Raw genomic sequence first — 12180 nt, 5'->3', positions numbered from 1 at the left:
TGAAGTTTGAGGTACAGCAGTGAGTAGTGGCAGTACATTTTAATAAACTATTAAGGGTGAAAGTCCAAAAATCTGTGCTCTCCACTTTTACGAATCCTAAGATTCACGATAAGTCTGTGATCTGCAGCAACTCCTAAATTCTGCAGGTGTTAAAATCTAAAATGTGGGTTTTGGCACAAATATCCACGAACATTTTTTCAATTTTTCTTGTGGGTTGTCGTGGATTATAGGATTCGCGAATAGCATCCGCAAAATCGGTGTGTATTTTTTAAGTTTGCTTGTACATATAGATAGTACATTATCACAAAGTCGAGGTCAGGCCTTTAACTGGATAGGAAAGTTCTGTATTCATAAGGCATGATTTGCAGAACTGATCATTGGCTTATTTGCTTGTCAACTAATGCATTCACGATCGATTCTCACTTACCAGTATGTTCCTTACTTTCAGCACGTCTGAGGTTAAATCACTCTTGTGCGTGTCCAAAATTACTCGCGTTTCTGTTAAAATGTCTGTCATCGTAAACGAATGGAAAGCAGGAATGAGACGAGTCATATTTTTTCATTGACAAATAACAACACAGTGTGCTTAGAACATAACGCAGCATAATGGTCTAAAGTATTACTTTGGAGATATGTCCAGTGATTTGACACGTAAAATAATTGATAATGTACAAAAATAATGATTTATTTCTCCAGGAAAGCCTAATGGAATATTCATAATTTTTCAAGAAGCCTCTGTTCCATATGTTGGCCAATTCCTTTTCGCGAGAACATATTGAGAATATTCGCTTTTCAAATGTTCAGAGTTTCAGAATTAAAGGCAACTCGTACAATTCGCAACATTCAATGAACAGAAGCTGCACGTGCACGACACCATCCAACAGTGCTGCTCTGTTTCACATGTGCTCATTCGAGCTAATTGAAATCCGTGCTTAGCGAACCACTATTACTTGTTTATACAGCGCAAGGGCGTTATGTAGAAAAGCAGCAAGTTGCTTGACTGACCCCTGAAGGATGGCCTCTTAGGCTGGTCACCGTCCCAGCAAAGCTTCATGAGATCCTCGTATTTTGCGATCCCTGCCACGTTTGCATTCTTTGGTATCTTCATCAGGTCTGGCCTTTGACCCTCAGGGACAAGAAGTAAGATCAAGTCTGATGGTGCATCTGTATTGAAGATGGAAACAGACAGATGGACAGACAGACACAACACAACGTAGATTTGTATCGTAGGATGATAGCAGACACAATACTACTTAAACATATAACTTAGGATGCTAATAGACAGACAGACACAACACAACGTAGATTTGTATCGTAGGATGATAGCAGACACAATACTACTTAAACATATAACTTAGGATGCTAATAGACAGACAGACACAACACAGCGTATTGTATCACATGATGCTAATAGGTGGCCAGACAGATTCGACAGAAAACCCTAAAAATACTGGACAGCAAAGCAGGCAGAAATTGGGATGCAGAGGCAAACGAAATGAGAGAAACCAAAACAGAAAGAGGATAACTGAGACGAGAGACCATGCCATAAGAGAATGAGATAAGAATTAAATGCGGACAAATATTGTTGAAAAACACTAATGAAGACAGAGAATGTGAGAAACAAGAGCAAACTGAATTAAGCCAGCACCTTAAAATTTGTTTTAAAAAAACATTATTTCAAATATTGTAGGATATGCGTGCGAGTGGTTTTCTTACATTCATAGGGCACCTCTCGTGTAAGCACAGCCCAGATGAGTATGGCATAGCTGTTGGACACACACAGTATTATAATGGGCTTCTGTCATCCCAGATATCCAACAAACAGAATCTTTGAACAAATTTTCTGTGTGTGGCAGACAAAAAATGCTATTTACCCCAGTGCTTCACCCTTTGTTAAACGGAGTAATACAAAAATAAGATTTAGTAATAGGTTTTCACCCTTTCAACTGGTAAAAAAACTGACACCTTTATACAAGGCATCATGTTTGCAATAACCACAACACAAGCAGTCAAAATGCAAACAAAAAGAAACAACTGTGATGATGATAATGATATGCACTGTCCTTGAAGTCGATTGGTCCACACCCGAGACAGCTTTTCTTAGAGCCTAGTCTCCATTGGTGTTGGACCAGATGACGCCAAAAGGCGTACAACTCAAAAACAGCGCACTATTAGAATATTGAGAGCTCGGGGTAAGCATTTATACTATGAGACCTCCTTTACCAGTGGCAAAATATAGTAATAGGTTTTTACCCTTTCAACTGGTAGAGAATCGATAAAAAGAAGATTGTTACGCACAAAGTAATTGCAAGAATATCGCACGACTGAACCTCGCGTCTAAGCTCCTTAGATATCTGGTTGAGCAAGTGCCTAGCCTCTGACCTGTAGACATCAAAGGCTGTGTTGGGACGGTGATTGATGTTGCTGAGCGACTCAGGGGGCATGTACTCCTGTGTCCCCAACACGTTCACATCACTCCGATGGGAGGCCTCAGTCTTCTTGAACTTGGATAAGCCAAAGTCAGCGACCTGCAGACAGCACAGATTGACCCCACTGCGGTCACTTGAGCAGACGATGACGATTACACATGTCATCATTCACCCCTCACACTCCCCTGCTCCACTCCTAAAAAATAGGCAACATTACGCATCACATTTAGATTCAAGAAAACAGCCCGTATTTTTTTTTGTCTTGTTTTTTTAACGTCACGATTGCATTGTTTCCACTGTTTTCCAATCTAGCAGTATGCAACTTTATTTGCTGCATTAGCCTAAAAGTATAATTGTTGGGTAGTTATCATACAACTTGCAAAATTCACACGTAACTGAATTTTACATGCGTAGTTTTGACGTGCGTATCGTGAGCGTAGAGAATCGATTTAAAAACTATTTAAATCTGCATCTCTAACGAAGACGACGACGACGGTCATGATTGAAGGGCGATGACGATGATGGTGACGACAAGCGCGAAGGACTTGAGGTGCCGATATCTTCTTGGTTCTTTCGGTAAAGTCACGTAGAAGGGAAGTAATACAATAATAATAAAATAATTATCACGACGTTCCTACGCATTTCTCATAAATATGCTAAATTCCTCTTGATATGCTAATTATTTTGTCAAGGCGCTCTTCTTCCCCCCTCCAACCCAGCTTAAATATACGCTCCAAGGTTGGTGGTGTTTCATTCTTCACCTGAGGACGGCTGCTTGCGTTGTGGCCGAAACGTCGTGAGAATTATTTTATAATGTTTTATTTTTATTATTGTATTACTTCCCTTCTACGTGACTTTACCGAAAGAACCAAGAAGAAGAATCCCTGCAGTCACGAAAGCTTGAAATCGAAATTGAGGTGCCGATAACGACTACGAAGGAGCCGTTTGAAGGAGAGCGCGTGTGAACCTTGGCGTGCAGATCCTCATCGAGCAGCACGTTCTGAGGCTTCAGGTCCAGGTGCAGCAGCTGGGGCTCCAGGCTGTGCAGGAAGTTCATGGCGAGCGCCACTTCGTGCAGGAGCCGGAAGCGGAGCGACCACGGTGGCTCCAGGCGCTCCAGCAGCCCGGCGATGGAGCCGTGTGGCATGAACTCCATCACGACGCCCAAGTTGTGCTCGTCGCGAAAGGTCCCGCGCACGGGCAACACAAATTGGAATTGTGCGCGCCACATTTTCTTTGCCTCATCCATAAGCTTCTCTCGGGCACTGAAACAGGATTTTAAAGAAAACGCGTTATTTACTGCGCATTAAATTTCGATTTAAAGCTTTCGGTAAAGTCACGTAGAATAGAAATAATAAAATTATAAAACATAATAAAATAATTCTCACGACGTTTCGGCCACAACGCAAGCAGCCGCCCTCAGGTGAAGAAGCAGCCGTCCTCAGGTGAAGAACAGGTCTGTCGATAAGACAGTCTTATCGACAGACCTGTTCTTCACCTGAGGGCGGCTGCTTGCGTTGTGGCCGAAACGTCGTGAGAATTATTTTATTATGTTTTATTTGTATTATTTTATTATTTCCATTCTACGTGACTTTACCGAAAGAACCAAGAAGATTACTGCGCATTGTTCGACATTTAATTGGGGGGGGGGGGGGGAGCGCAGGTGGACGGGTGGGCGGGCGTGCGAAGAGTGATTGTCTGGATGCAAATAGAAATAGATAATTTGAAAATACACTGGATAAAAAGTATTAATTGTTTAACACCGCAAAATCTGTCACCTGTTTTTTGTCGCTTATTCAAGCAATCGGTTCACTTACCGACATGGTTGTGGTCATGTGTGCACCGAGTCATGGACCCCCCAATGAGTGAAGATCGATTAATAATAATACAATCAGCACGTGTCAGATGTTTTTCTGCAAGCGTGGTTAATCCGCAATAATGATGAATAATATAACCCACCCAAGCATAACTGTGAGTTAACTGCACTACCTACTATTGATGTATTCAAAATGTTTATCCGTCATCCAGCTATTAACGCGAGAAGCACAAATAGTACGAGGATGAGTCCATGCATACATTGCAGGTTTCCTGCGTTGCAGTGGGAATGCCGAACAAAATAGGTGGCTGCAATGCCGGCACAGGAAATGAGAACGGGCAGCAAACAGGTAAATAATACTCCTCGTATATTTTCGTGGTCGTGCTGTATACTCGAAAGTTGACCGTAGTGAGCACTATACAATGCATCAATGCAGGCATTGAAACAAGTTTTCCAGCTTGGCAGGTCAGGTAATGCCCTCACAAAAAAAGTGTTTGCAATTTGGAAAGGAGATTTTTTTTTTTAATTCAAATATTTTCAGGGTTTTAGTTGCCAATGTATTACTTGAAGTGCTTAGGTAATAAGTAAAATAACAAAACTTCTCCCAATTAACTCAGTCTTTCACAGATTTTCTTGAACTAAGTTATTTAAAAAGGTTACGATTGGTCCATTGTCATTACCTATGATGGCACTGATCAAATGAGAACTACAAAAAATAGAAAAATTATAAAATCAAATTAATATGCCTAAATATATTATAATTTTTTGTTCAATAGCTGCCTTATTATAAGGAAGATATTGTTAAGTAAAATGGAAAATAAAACAATGAGTCAACTGATCTAATTGCAATTCCCCATGCCTTGTCAGTTAAAGGGCAGGTCGGAGAAAGGCCAGTGCAGATGTTAGCCATGGCCAGAAATGTAACTGTGGATGCCTGGTTCATAGCGCATTGTCCAAATACCACTGCGCCAATGCTCCGCCCTCTCGTCATGCTAAAGCTAGACTTAAACGCTAAATTACTTTCAATGCATCTAAAGTGAAAGCTCACGCTCATGGGCAGGGGGTCGGCAAACGAGACATTTTTTACTGAATTCGGTAAAAAAAAAACACATCAATGTGTCTTCTTGGTTCTTTCGGTAAAGTCACGTAGAAGGGAAATAATAAAATAATAAATATAAAACATAATAAAATAAAATTCTCACGACATTTCGGCCACAACGCAAGCAGCCGTCCCTCAGGTGAAGAACAGGTCTGTTTAATTGTTATTATTTTATTATTTCCCTTCTACGTGACTTTACCGAAAGAACCGAGACGATGAATCCCTGCAGTCACGAAAGCTTTAAATCGAAAATTGACATCAATGTGTCTCAAGAGCTGCAATGTGAAAACGAGACGGCGATCCCTTAATAAACGACGTCACGAAGCAGCATTCCTTAAATAGCCGCATGTGACTCCGCAGCCGCACACTGCTGACCCCTGCACATGAGTAACGACTAAAACTGAAAGGGGCGTAAACGCAAGCGCACTGTCAATAGTTCTTACAAAAGAGGAATGTGAAGTGTTGTAAGAGGGGGCATGCGGCGCTCTATAGTAAATGGAAACTTTGATGGTTTTCTAGCAAATCGTCTGTTAGCGTGTGCTCAGCGATGACACCTACTGGGTAACAGTGTGCCATCAAGGCAGGGGTGTAAAGGTCAAATTGAATATAATGCATAAACAGATTGCACTTACTTACCTTCATATACATACGTGTACCTTCACGTATATAATTCAAACAATGTACACTTACACAGGTTTAATTACACGTAATACAGTAATGTATCATCTGCTACACAGTTGTGAGTGCTCTAACATGTAACAAAGGTAAAACCTTGGCTGCCTGAGCAGCACTCCAGCCGAGCTTGCTGAGCGTGATGCAGGGCACGGGTCATTTGTGCCATGGGTAGACAAGGTACGACACACGCGCATATGTGCACCACATACCCACGTAACATTAAAGATTTGCACGGAAAAATTCCAAATCTGCAATGGTCCAACGCGAGGTACGCGTGCAAGAAAAAGCAATTAGCCGAAATTAGCCGGTGACCAACCTCTTGTCAAGGCGCTCTTCCCCCTCCAACCCAGCTTAAATATACGCTCCAAGCCTGGTGGTGTTTCATTCAGACGCTGTCTTTCCGACAGACCTGTTCTTCACCTGAGGACAGCTGCTTGCGTTGTGGCCGAAACGTCGTGAGAATTATTTTATTATGTTTTATTTTTATTACTTTATTATTTCCCTTCTACGTGACTTTACCGAAAGAACCAAGAAGAAGGTGACCAACCTGTCGCTGGATTGGTTGGGCAGCAGGCACTTGATCGCCACATCGATGGTCCAGATTTTGTGCCTGGCCTTGTAGACAATTCCAAAACCTCCAGAGCCAATTTTAATCTTGTTCTCCAGGTCCTCCCACCTGACCTTGCAGAGGTCACTGCTTAATGACGCACTCGATACCGCCATGCCGCCAGGGTCAGCCTCTCGCTGATACCGCGGCGCTCTGCTGGAAGAGAGAAGTTTCCGCTGCTGTGACATGTGCGTGCGCGTCCCAACTCACAAGCGAATGCTCAACACGAGGCATGCAACGATGCACGTTAAAATCGATTATTGTGCTCATGATACGTGCGTCAAACTGTGCATGAAAATATGATATAACCTTCACCTGATGACGATTGCTTGTGTTGTGATCGAAACGTCGTGATATTGTTATTATTGTTATTATCATTTTTACTTTTTATATCTACGTGACTTTACCGAAAGACCCAAAGAATATTAATTCCTGCAGTCACGAAAGCTTTAAGTCAACATGTATCATTTAGAAGCTACATTTCGCCCAAAGCAGTGAATGAGCCTGCACAAACAGGACAGAACAAAACTAAAAGCAATGCAAACAAGATGGTTAAAATGAGACCAAAGAAATCCGTTTTTTCAAGCTCATGACAGTCCTGACTTTTGTCAAATCGTTGGGTTGGGGTAATTGATTACACAAGAGAAGAAAACCTGTAAACACCACCATCTTATAAACTTTGGTCTTCCTCTTGACTTAAAGCTTTCGTGACTGCAGGAAACCATATTCTTTGGGTCTTTCGGTAAAGTCACGTAGATAGGTTCGAAGAAAATAACAAAAACCTACGACGTTTTGATCACAACACAAGCGACCGTCATCCTGATGATGTTATTTTCTTTGAACGATCACGTGACTTTACCGAAAGAGCCAAAGAATACTATTTGTTCTGCCTATTTTGGCTCTCATTTATCTCCACGCCCAGCCAAGTTATACAGCACAATACTGAATTGCCAAAGCATGACTAACAACCTTTTGAAGAACTCAAGATGGTGGGGTGGTCTGGGCCTGAATATATTTCATACACTAGTGCATAGGCAAAAGGAAGTGTGCACTCTACAATGTCTATGTAGAGTTACACATACTAGCAGAAACTAACCAAACGAAAACGTTCAACACTTTCACAAAAAGACACTTCCTCCCTTATCTATCTGCCCATGTTCGACTAAAGCAACATGCTCCAGGGCTCATGAATTACTGCCGACAGAATTGAATGCAGTTATTCCATTGCTATTTATAAAACTGGGCACGGCAACAGTCTTTGTAAACCACAGTTACGTGCGTTATTTTAAAGCTGTGTAACTTCTCCGTGTTAGCGTCACACATCAAAGTTATTTCGGGCAAGTCGAAGTTAACCTCGTGAATTGTTGTAGCCAGGCAGTACTCTACTGAATTGCCATCAACAAGCAATGTTGTTGTTTTTCTTGGAGCTCTTTGTCAATCCATTGCCCGATAAAGGCCTCTCCACGCCATGCTGCTCATGTGGGTTGTCTGACCGTACTTCACCACGCTAGAGGTCGGTATACGGGATGCCCAGGACCTGTCGAAATATCACTCGCCACTGAAAGTAGACGTGGCCTGGAATAAAACTCAGATCAATGAGAATGATTACAGTATTATTAATCTCTGACAAATACTTTATGTTTTACTCTGTTGTGAATCAGCTTAAGTCTCAGAGCTGCTGAAAATGTGACAAGTTGATGTATATATTGCCACGACTCCGGCACGAAAAGTTTTGAATGCGCTCTGCAATGAGACGAGTCAGAAGAACACACCGCAATTAATGAAGACCCAATTTATTTGTAAGAACTAAAGTGTTTGTTGTAACGCGTCTCATATGCAAAAAACACATTCAAGAAATAAAGTATACGGAACTTTATTAATACTGTATAGGTTGCAGAAAGATAAATCTAAAACATTAACAGAAAAAAAAATCAGAACAAAATAGATTGCATTGAACCTGGTCAAGTCGAAATACTGGATATTTCAATTGTCCATTGGACTTTGATTTATAACTTGTAGTGATTCATGCAGGGCTACATTCCCCTCGCATTAGAGGTTATAGTCTAAACGTTGCCATTCAGTTTCACGATTCGCGTGTTAAGCCACTACGATGATCTTTCATTTGTGGCCAGGTCGCTTCTGAAAACGATGCTTAATAGCTCAGCGAGCTATTTTTTGTGATTTATTTACCATTCCTATACGTTTCACTCCTATCGTGATTTGTGTAACTGTTTATTGATGTAACGTTCTTGTCCCCGTACCCCTACTGGGCATCTGTGAATAAGCGCTTCATGGCTCATCGGATTTCTCCTGCAGCAATAAATATTCTGATTCTGTGTCACGTCACCACGCTCGGAGCTGTGGAACCCAGGTGACGACTGACGTCATCACGCACATGTGCGCGGTGACGTCGCACGCACGCCTGGCACGCAGCTAGCAAAACTTGTTCTTATTCTTCTAATCTATAGCTGCTGTAGTATGAAAAATATGGCAAGGGACCACCCTGTATTGTTGCAGAATTGATCAAAACAGGTCTCAAACAAACAACAGTCTTAAGGGAAAAGTTAGTACGTTTAAATGCATCCCACATTGAACATGCTTTTGCATATGACGAATATACTGTGCAGTATAGCAGCATTCAGCAGTGCTGGCATAGCAGTTAATACTGGTAGAAACCTCCTGGTTACACCAGCCCACAGGGGATTATTGTGTCCGTCGTGCAGGGAGGGGCTGGGTGGGGAGGGTGGGGCTGGGTGGGGAGGGTGGGGAGGGGCTGGGTGGGGAGGGTGGGGCTGGGTGGGGGGTGGGAGGGGTGGGGCTGGGTGGAGGGGCTGGGTGGGGCTGGGTGGGGTGGGGTAGAGCTGGGTGGGGCTTGTCACCCCGTGGTGCCCTTATAAAACTCAACGTTTCACCTACTCACGCCGGCTTGTGCCCGCCCTCACAGTCGGGCATATTTGCGGAATACACCACGCCGCCGTTGACCCTGGCCATTGACCGAGCAACCCAACGTTCCTACACCAGCTCCCTCCGTAGGACAATGTGTTCTTCTTTTACGTGGCATTGGAGCGAATGACTGTATTTGTCCGCATGAGGCCCATTGCACAATATTGAACGTGATATTTGAATGGGTTTGCTCGCTTAGCAACAAACATTTGTGTCGCTACTATGCAAAGTTCATGTCCGCTTTGGAGTAGAAAAAAAAACCCTCAGGTACACGACTTGTAGCATTGACAAACTAGGATTATCTCATGAGCATTGCCATACTTAATGCGCCCAAACAAAATACACGATTTAAAAACCTGCAAATATGAGAACGTGTACACGTACAAAGAGGGCGACCTTTGAAACCTCATTTTAAAAAATAAACTGAAACCAAACGCAAGCCAAAACATTTCATCAACATCGATTTACCGCCCTATAAGCCATGCTCTTTCCACCGCTAGCTTACGCTACCAAACGTGTAAAAAAAACAATGGAGCGGATTTAAATACGTAGAAAGTTAATTGGCAACGCCGAAACACAATGGGAATGTGTACGGACTGCCGACGTTTAAAGTAAAATAAACTAAACAAGCCACAATAACCCCAAGGAAGCAGCATTCTGCGCCGTCATCATTCAAGTGGCTTGCATTTAAACAGGAAGATGGGTCACGATGCAAGCCTCCCGTGGCCCTTTCGTCAACCCACCGCTGAATGAAAAGGAAGCCCCCCCCCCTTTACCTCCCCCTACCTCCCCCGTACCCCCCCCCCCCTGTACCCCCCTCCCCCTCCCTGTACCCCCCTCACTGTACCCCCCTCCCTGTACACCCCTCCCCCTACCTGTACCCCCCTCCCCCTCCCTGTACACCCCTCCCCCTCCCTGTACCCCCCTCCCTGTACCCCCCTCCCCCTCCCTGTACACCCCTCCCTCTCCCTGTACCCCCCTCCCTGTACCCCCCTCCCTGTACACCCCTCCCCCTCCCTGTACCCCCCTCCCCCTCCCTGTACACCCCTCCCCCTCCCTGTACCCCCCTCCCTGTACCCCCCTCCCCCCCCCTGTACCACCCCCCCCCCCTGTACCACCGCCCCCCTCTTTACCCCCCACCCCCCGTACCACCCCTGTACCACCCCCCCCCCCTGTACCACCGCCCCCCTCTTTACCCCCCACCCCCCGTACCACCCTCCCCCCTGTACACCTCCCCATGCCAACGGCTGTGATACACTCGCCGTTCTTATGGCCAGGGGCCTGGCTGCACAAGCCGGGGTGATGGTGGTGGTGGTTGTTTTCGCTGCGCTGGTGCCGCTGCAGTTTCACGGTACTGTAACAACGATGGCTCTGGCTATGATGATGATTATTGTTGTTATTGAAGGGCAGCGTTGTGCCCTCGCTGCGAACCCACTGCTAGACAGTAGCCCACTCCAAGAAAGAAGCGAGTTGGTGACACTGCGTCGGCACAGCCGACACAACACGAATCGCTCTGTTCCTATCAACAACCACGTGCTTTTGCAAAACGAAAATTCATCACACACACACACAGCGTGCGTACGGCATGGTGTGCGTGTGTGCGACAAAAAGGGGCATTGCCCGAAACGTCGCCTAATAATTCATCACACGGTCGAGTCGTTTTTTTTCACGCGTTCGCTGCCGATTTTAAGCGTCGTTAAATTAAAAATAAAAACTTGTACAGTACGAACAAATATGAATCCCTGCAGTCACGAAAGCTTTACACCAAAATTTAGTACGAACAAAGTTAAGCCCTCGAAACGGGTCTGTCCAGTGCAACCCATGCATCGCTCACACTTAACTCGTACAGTACGAACAAATATGAATCCCTGCAGTCACGAAAGCTTTACACCAAAATTTAGTACGAACAAAGTTAAGCCCTCGAAACGGGTCTGTCCAGTGCAACCCATGCATCGCTCACCCTTAACTCGTGGGAGACTCGCCGGCAAATGGAGCCACTTCGAGTTGCCGCCGTTCGAAGGACCCGCTTGGATGACAATATGATTACAAAATTGTAACAATAAAACACAGTTGGAGGGTTAAAAAGACGAAAACGCTGCTTCGCTTACCGGCCTCGCTGACCACGTCGCTTACTGGAAACGCGTGCGCGCTGTAGCCCCGCCTCTCTTCCGCAGTCGATGACGCGTCCCCTGGGCCCAGCCAATCGGAGGGGCGCAACGCGGCCCACTCACTCCGCCCACCGTGGCGTGACGTAACGGGGGTAAATCCCAGCAGCCGAGGCGCTGTTTTGTTAAAGGGACCCCCGCCGGATTGTCACAGTTAGCAACCCCCTCCCTTAACTCGCTCTTAAAGGCACCCGTTACGATCGTGTCAACCTGTATTGGTCACTCCGTGCCCTTATAAATCTAAACGTTCATCCTGCAAAGTCTCAATCACAAGGAGAAACACAAAATAGACATATTATTGGATCTTTCGGTAAAGTCACGTAGAAGGGAAATAATAAAATAATGTAGAAAAAAACAATACAATTCTCACGACGTTTCGGCCACAACACAAGCAGCCGTCCTCAGGTGAAGAACAGAGTTGTCGGAAAGACAGCGTGCTAATGAAC

At 44.6% G+C, this 12180-nt stretch overlaps 1 protein-coding gene across 1 annotated transcript in view; it reads right to left on the bottom strand.

Annotated features, from left to right (window-relative positions):
• LOC144727597 (receptor-interacting serine/threonine-protein kinase 3-like) overlaps positions 1–11772 on the bottom strand; it is a 30178-nt gene extending 18406 nt beyond the window's left edge. Inside the window, exons 1-7 of the mRNA XM_078606535.1 lie at positions 11678–11772; positions 6567–6782; positions 3397–3694; positions 2383–2528; positions 1717–1766; positions 1006–1164; positions 428–510 (exon numbers count right to left, since the gene is read on the bottom strand). Coding sequence (XP_078462661.1) covers positions 428–510; positions 1006–1164; positions 1717–1766; positions 2383–2528; positions 3397–3694; positions 6567–6742 — 912 coding nt within the window. The 5' untranslated portion in view covers positions 6743–6782; positions 11678–11772. The remainder of the gene's footprint in view (positions 1–427; positions 511–1005; positions 1165–1716; positions 1767–2382; positions 2529–3396; positions 3695–6566; positions 6783–11677) is intronic.
• Positions 11773–12180: the final 408 nt, after the last annotated feature.

This window comes from Lampetra planeri, chromosome 26, assembly GCF_965212315.1.
Source record: "Lampetra planeri chromosome 26, kcLamPlan1.2.h2, whole genome shotgun sequence".
NCBI classification, from domain to species: Eukaryota; Metazoa; Chordata; class Hyperoartia; order Petromyzontiformes; family Petromyzontidae; genus Lampetra; species Lampetra planeri.
Note: the sequence above shows the minus strand (reverse complement) of the source record. Positions and strands in the feature narration are given on the sequence as shown.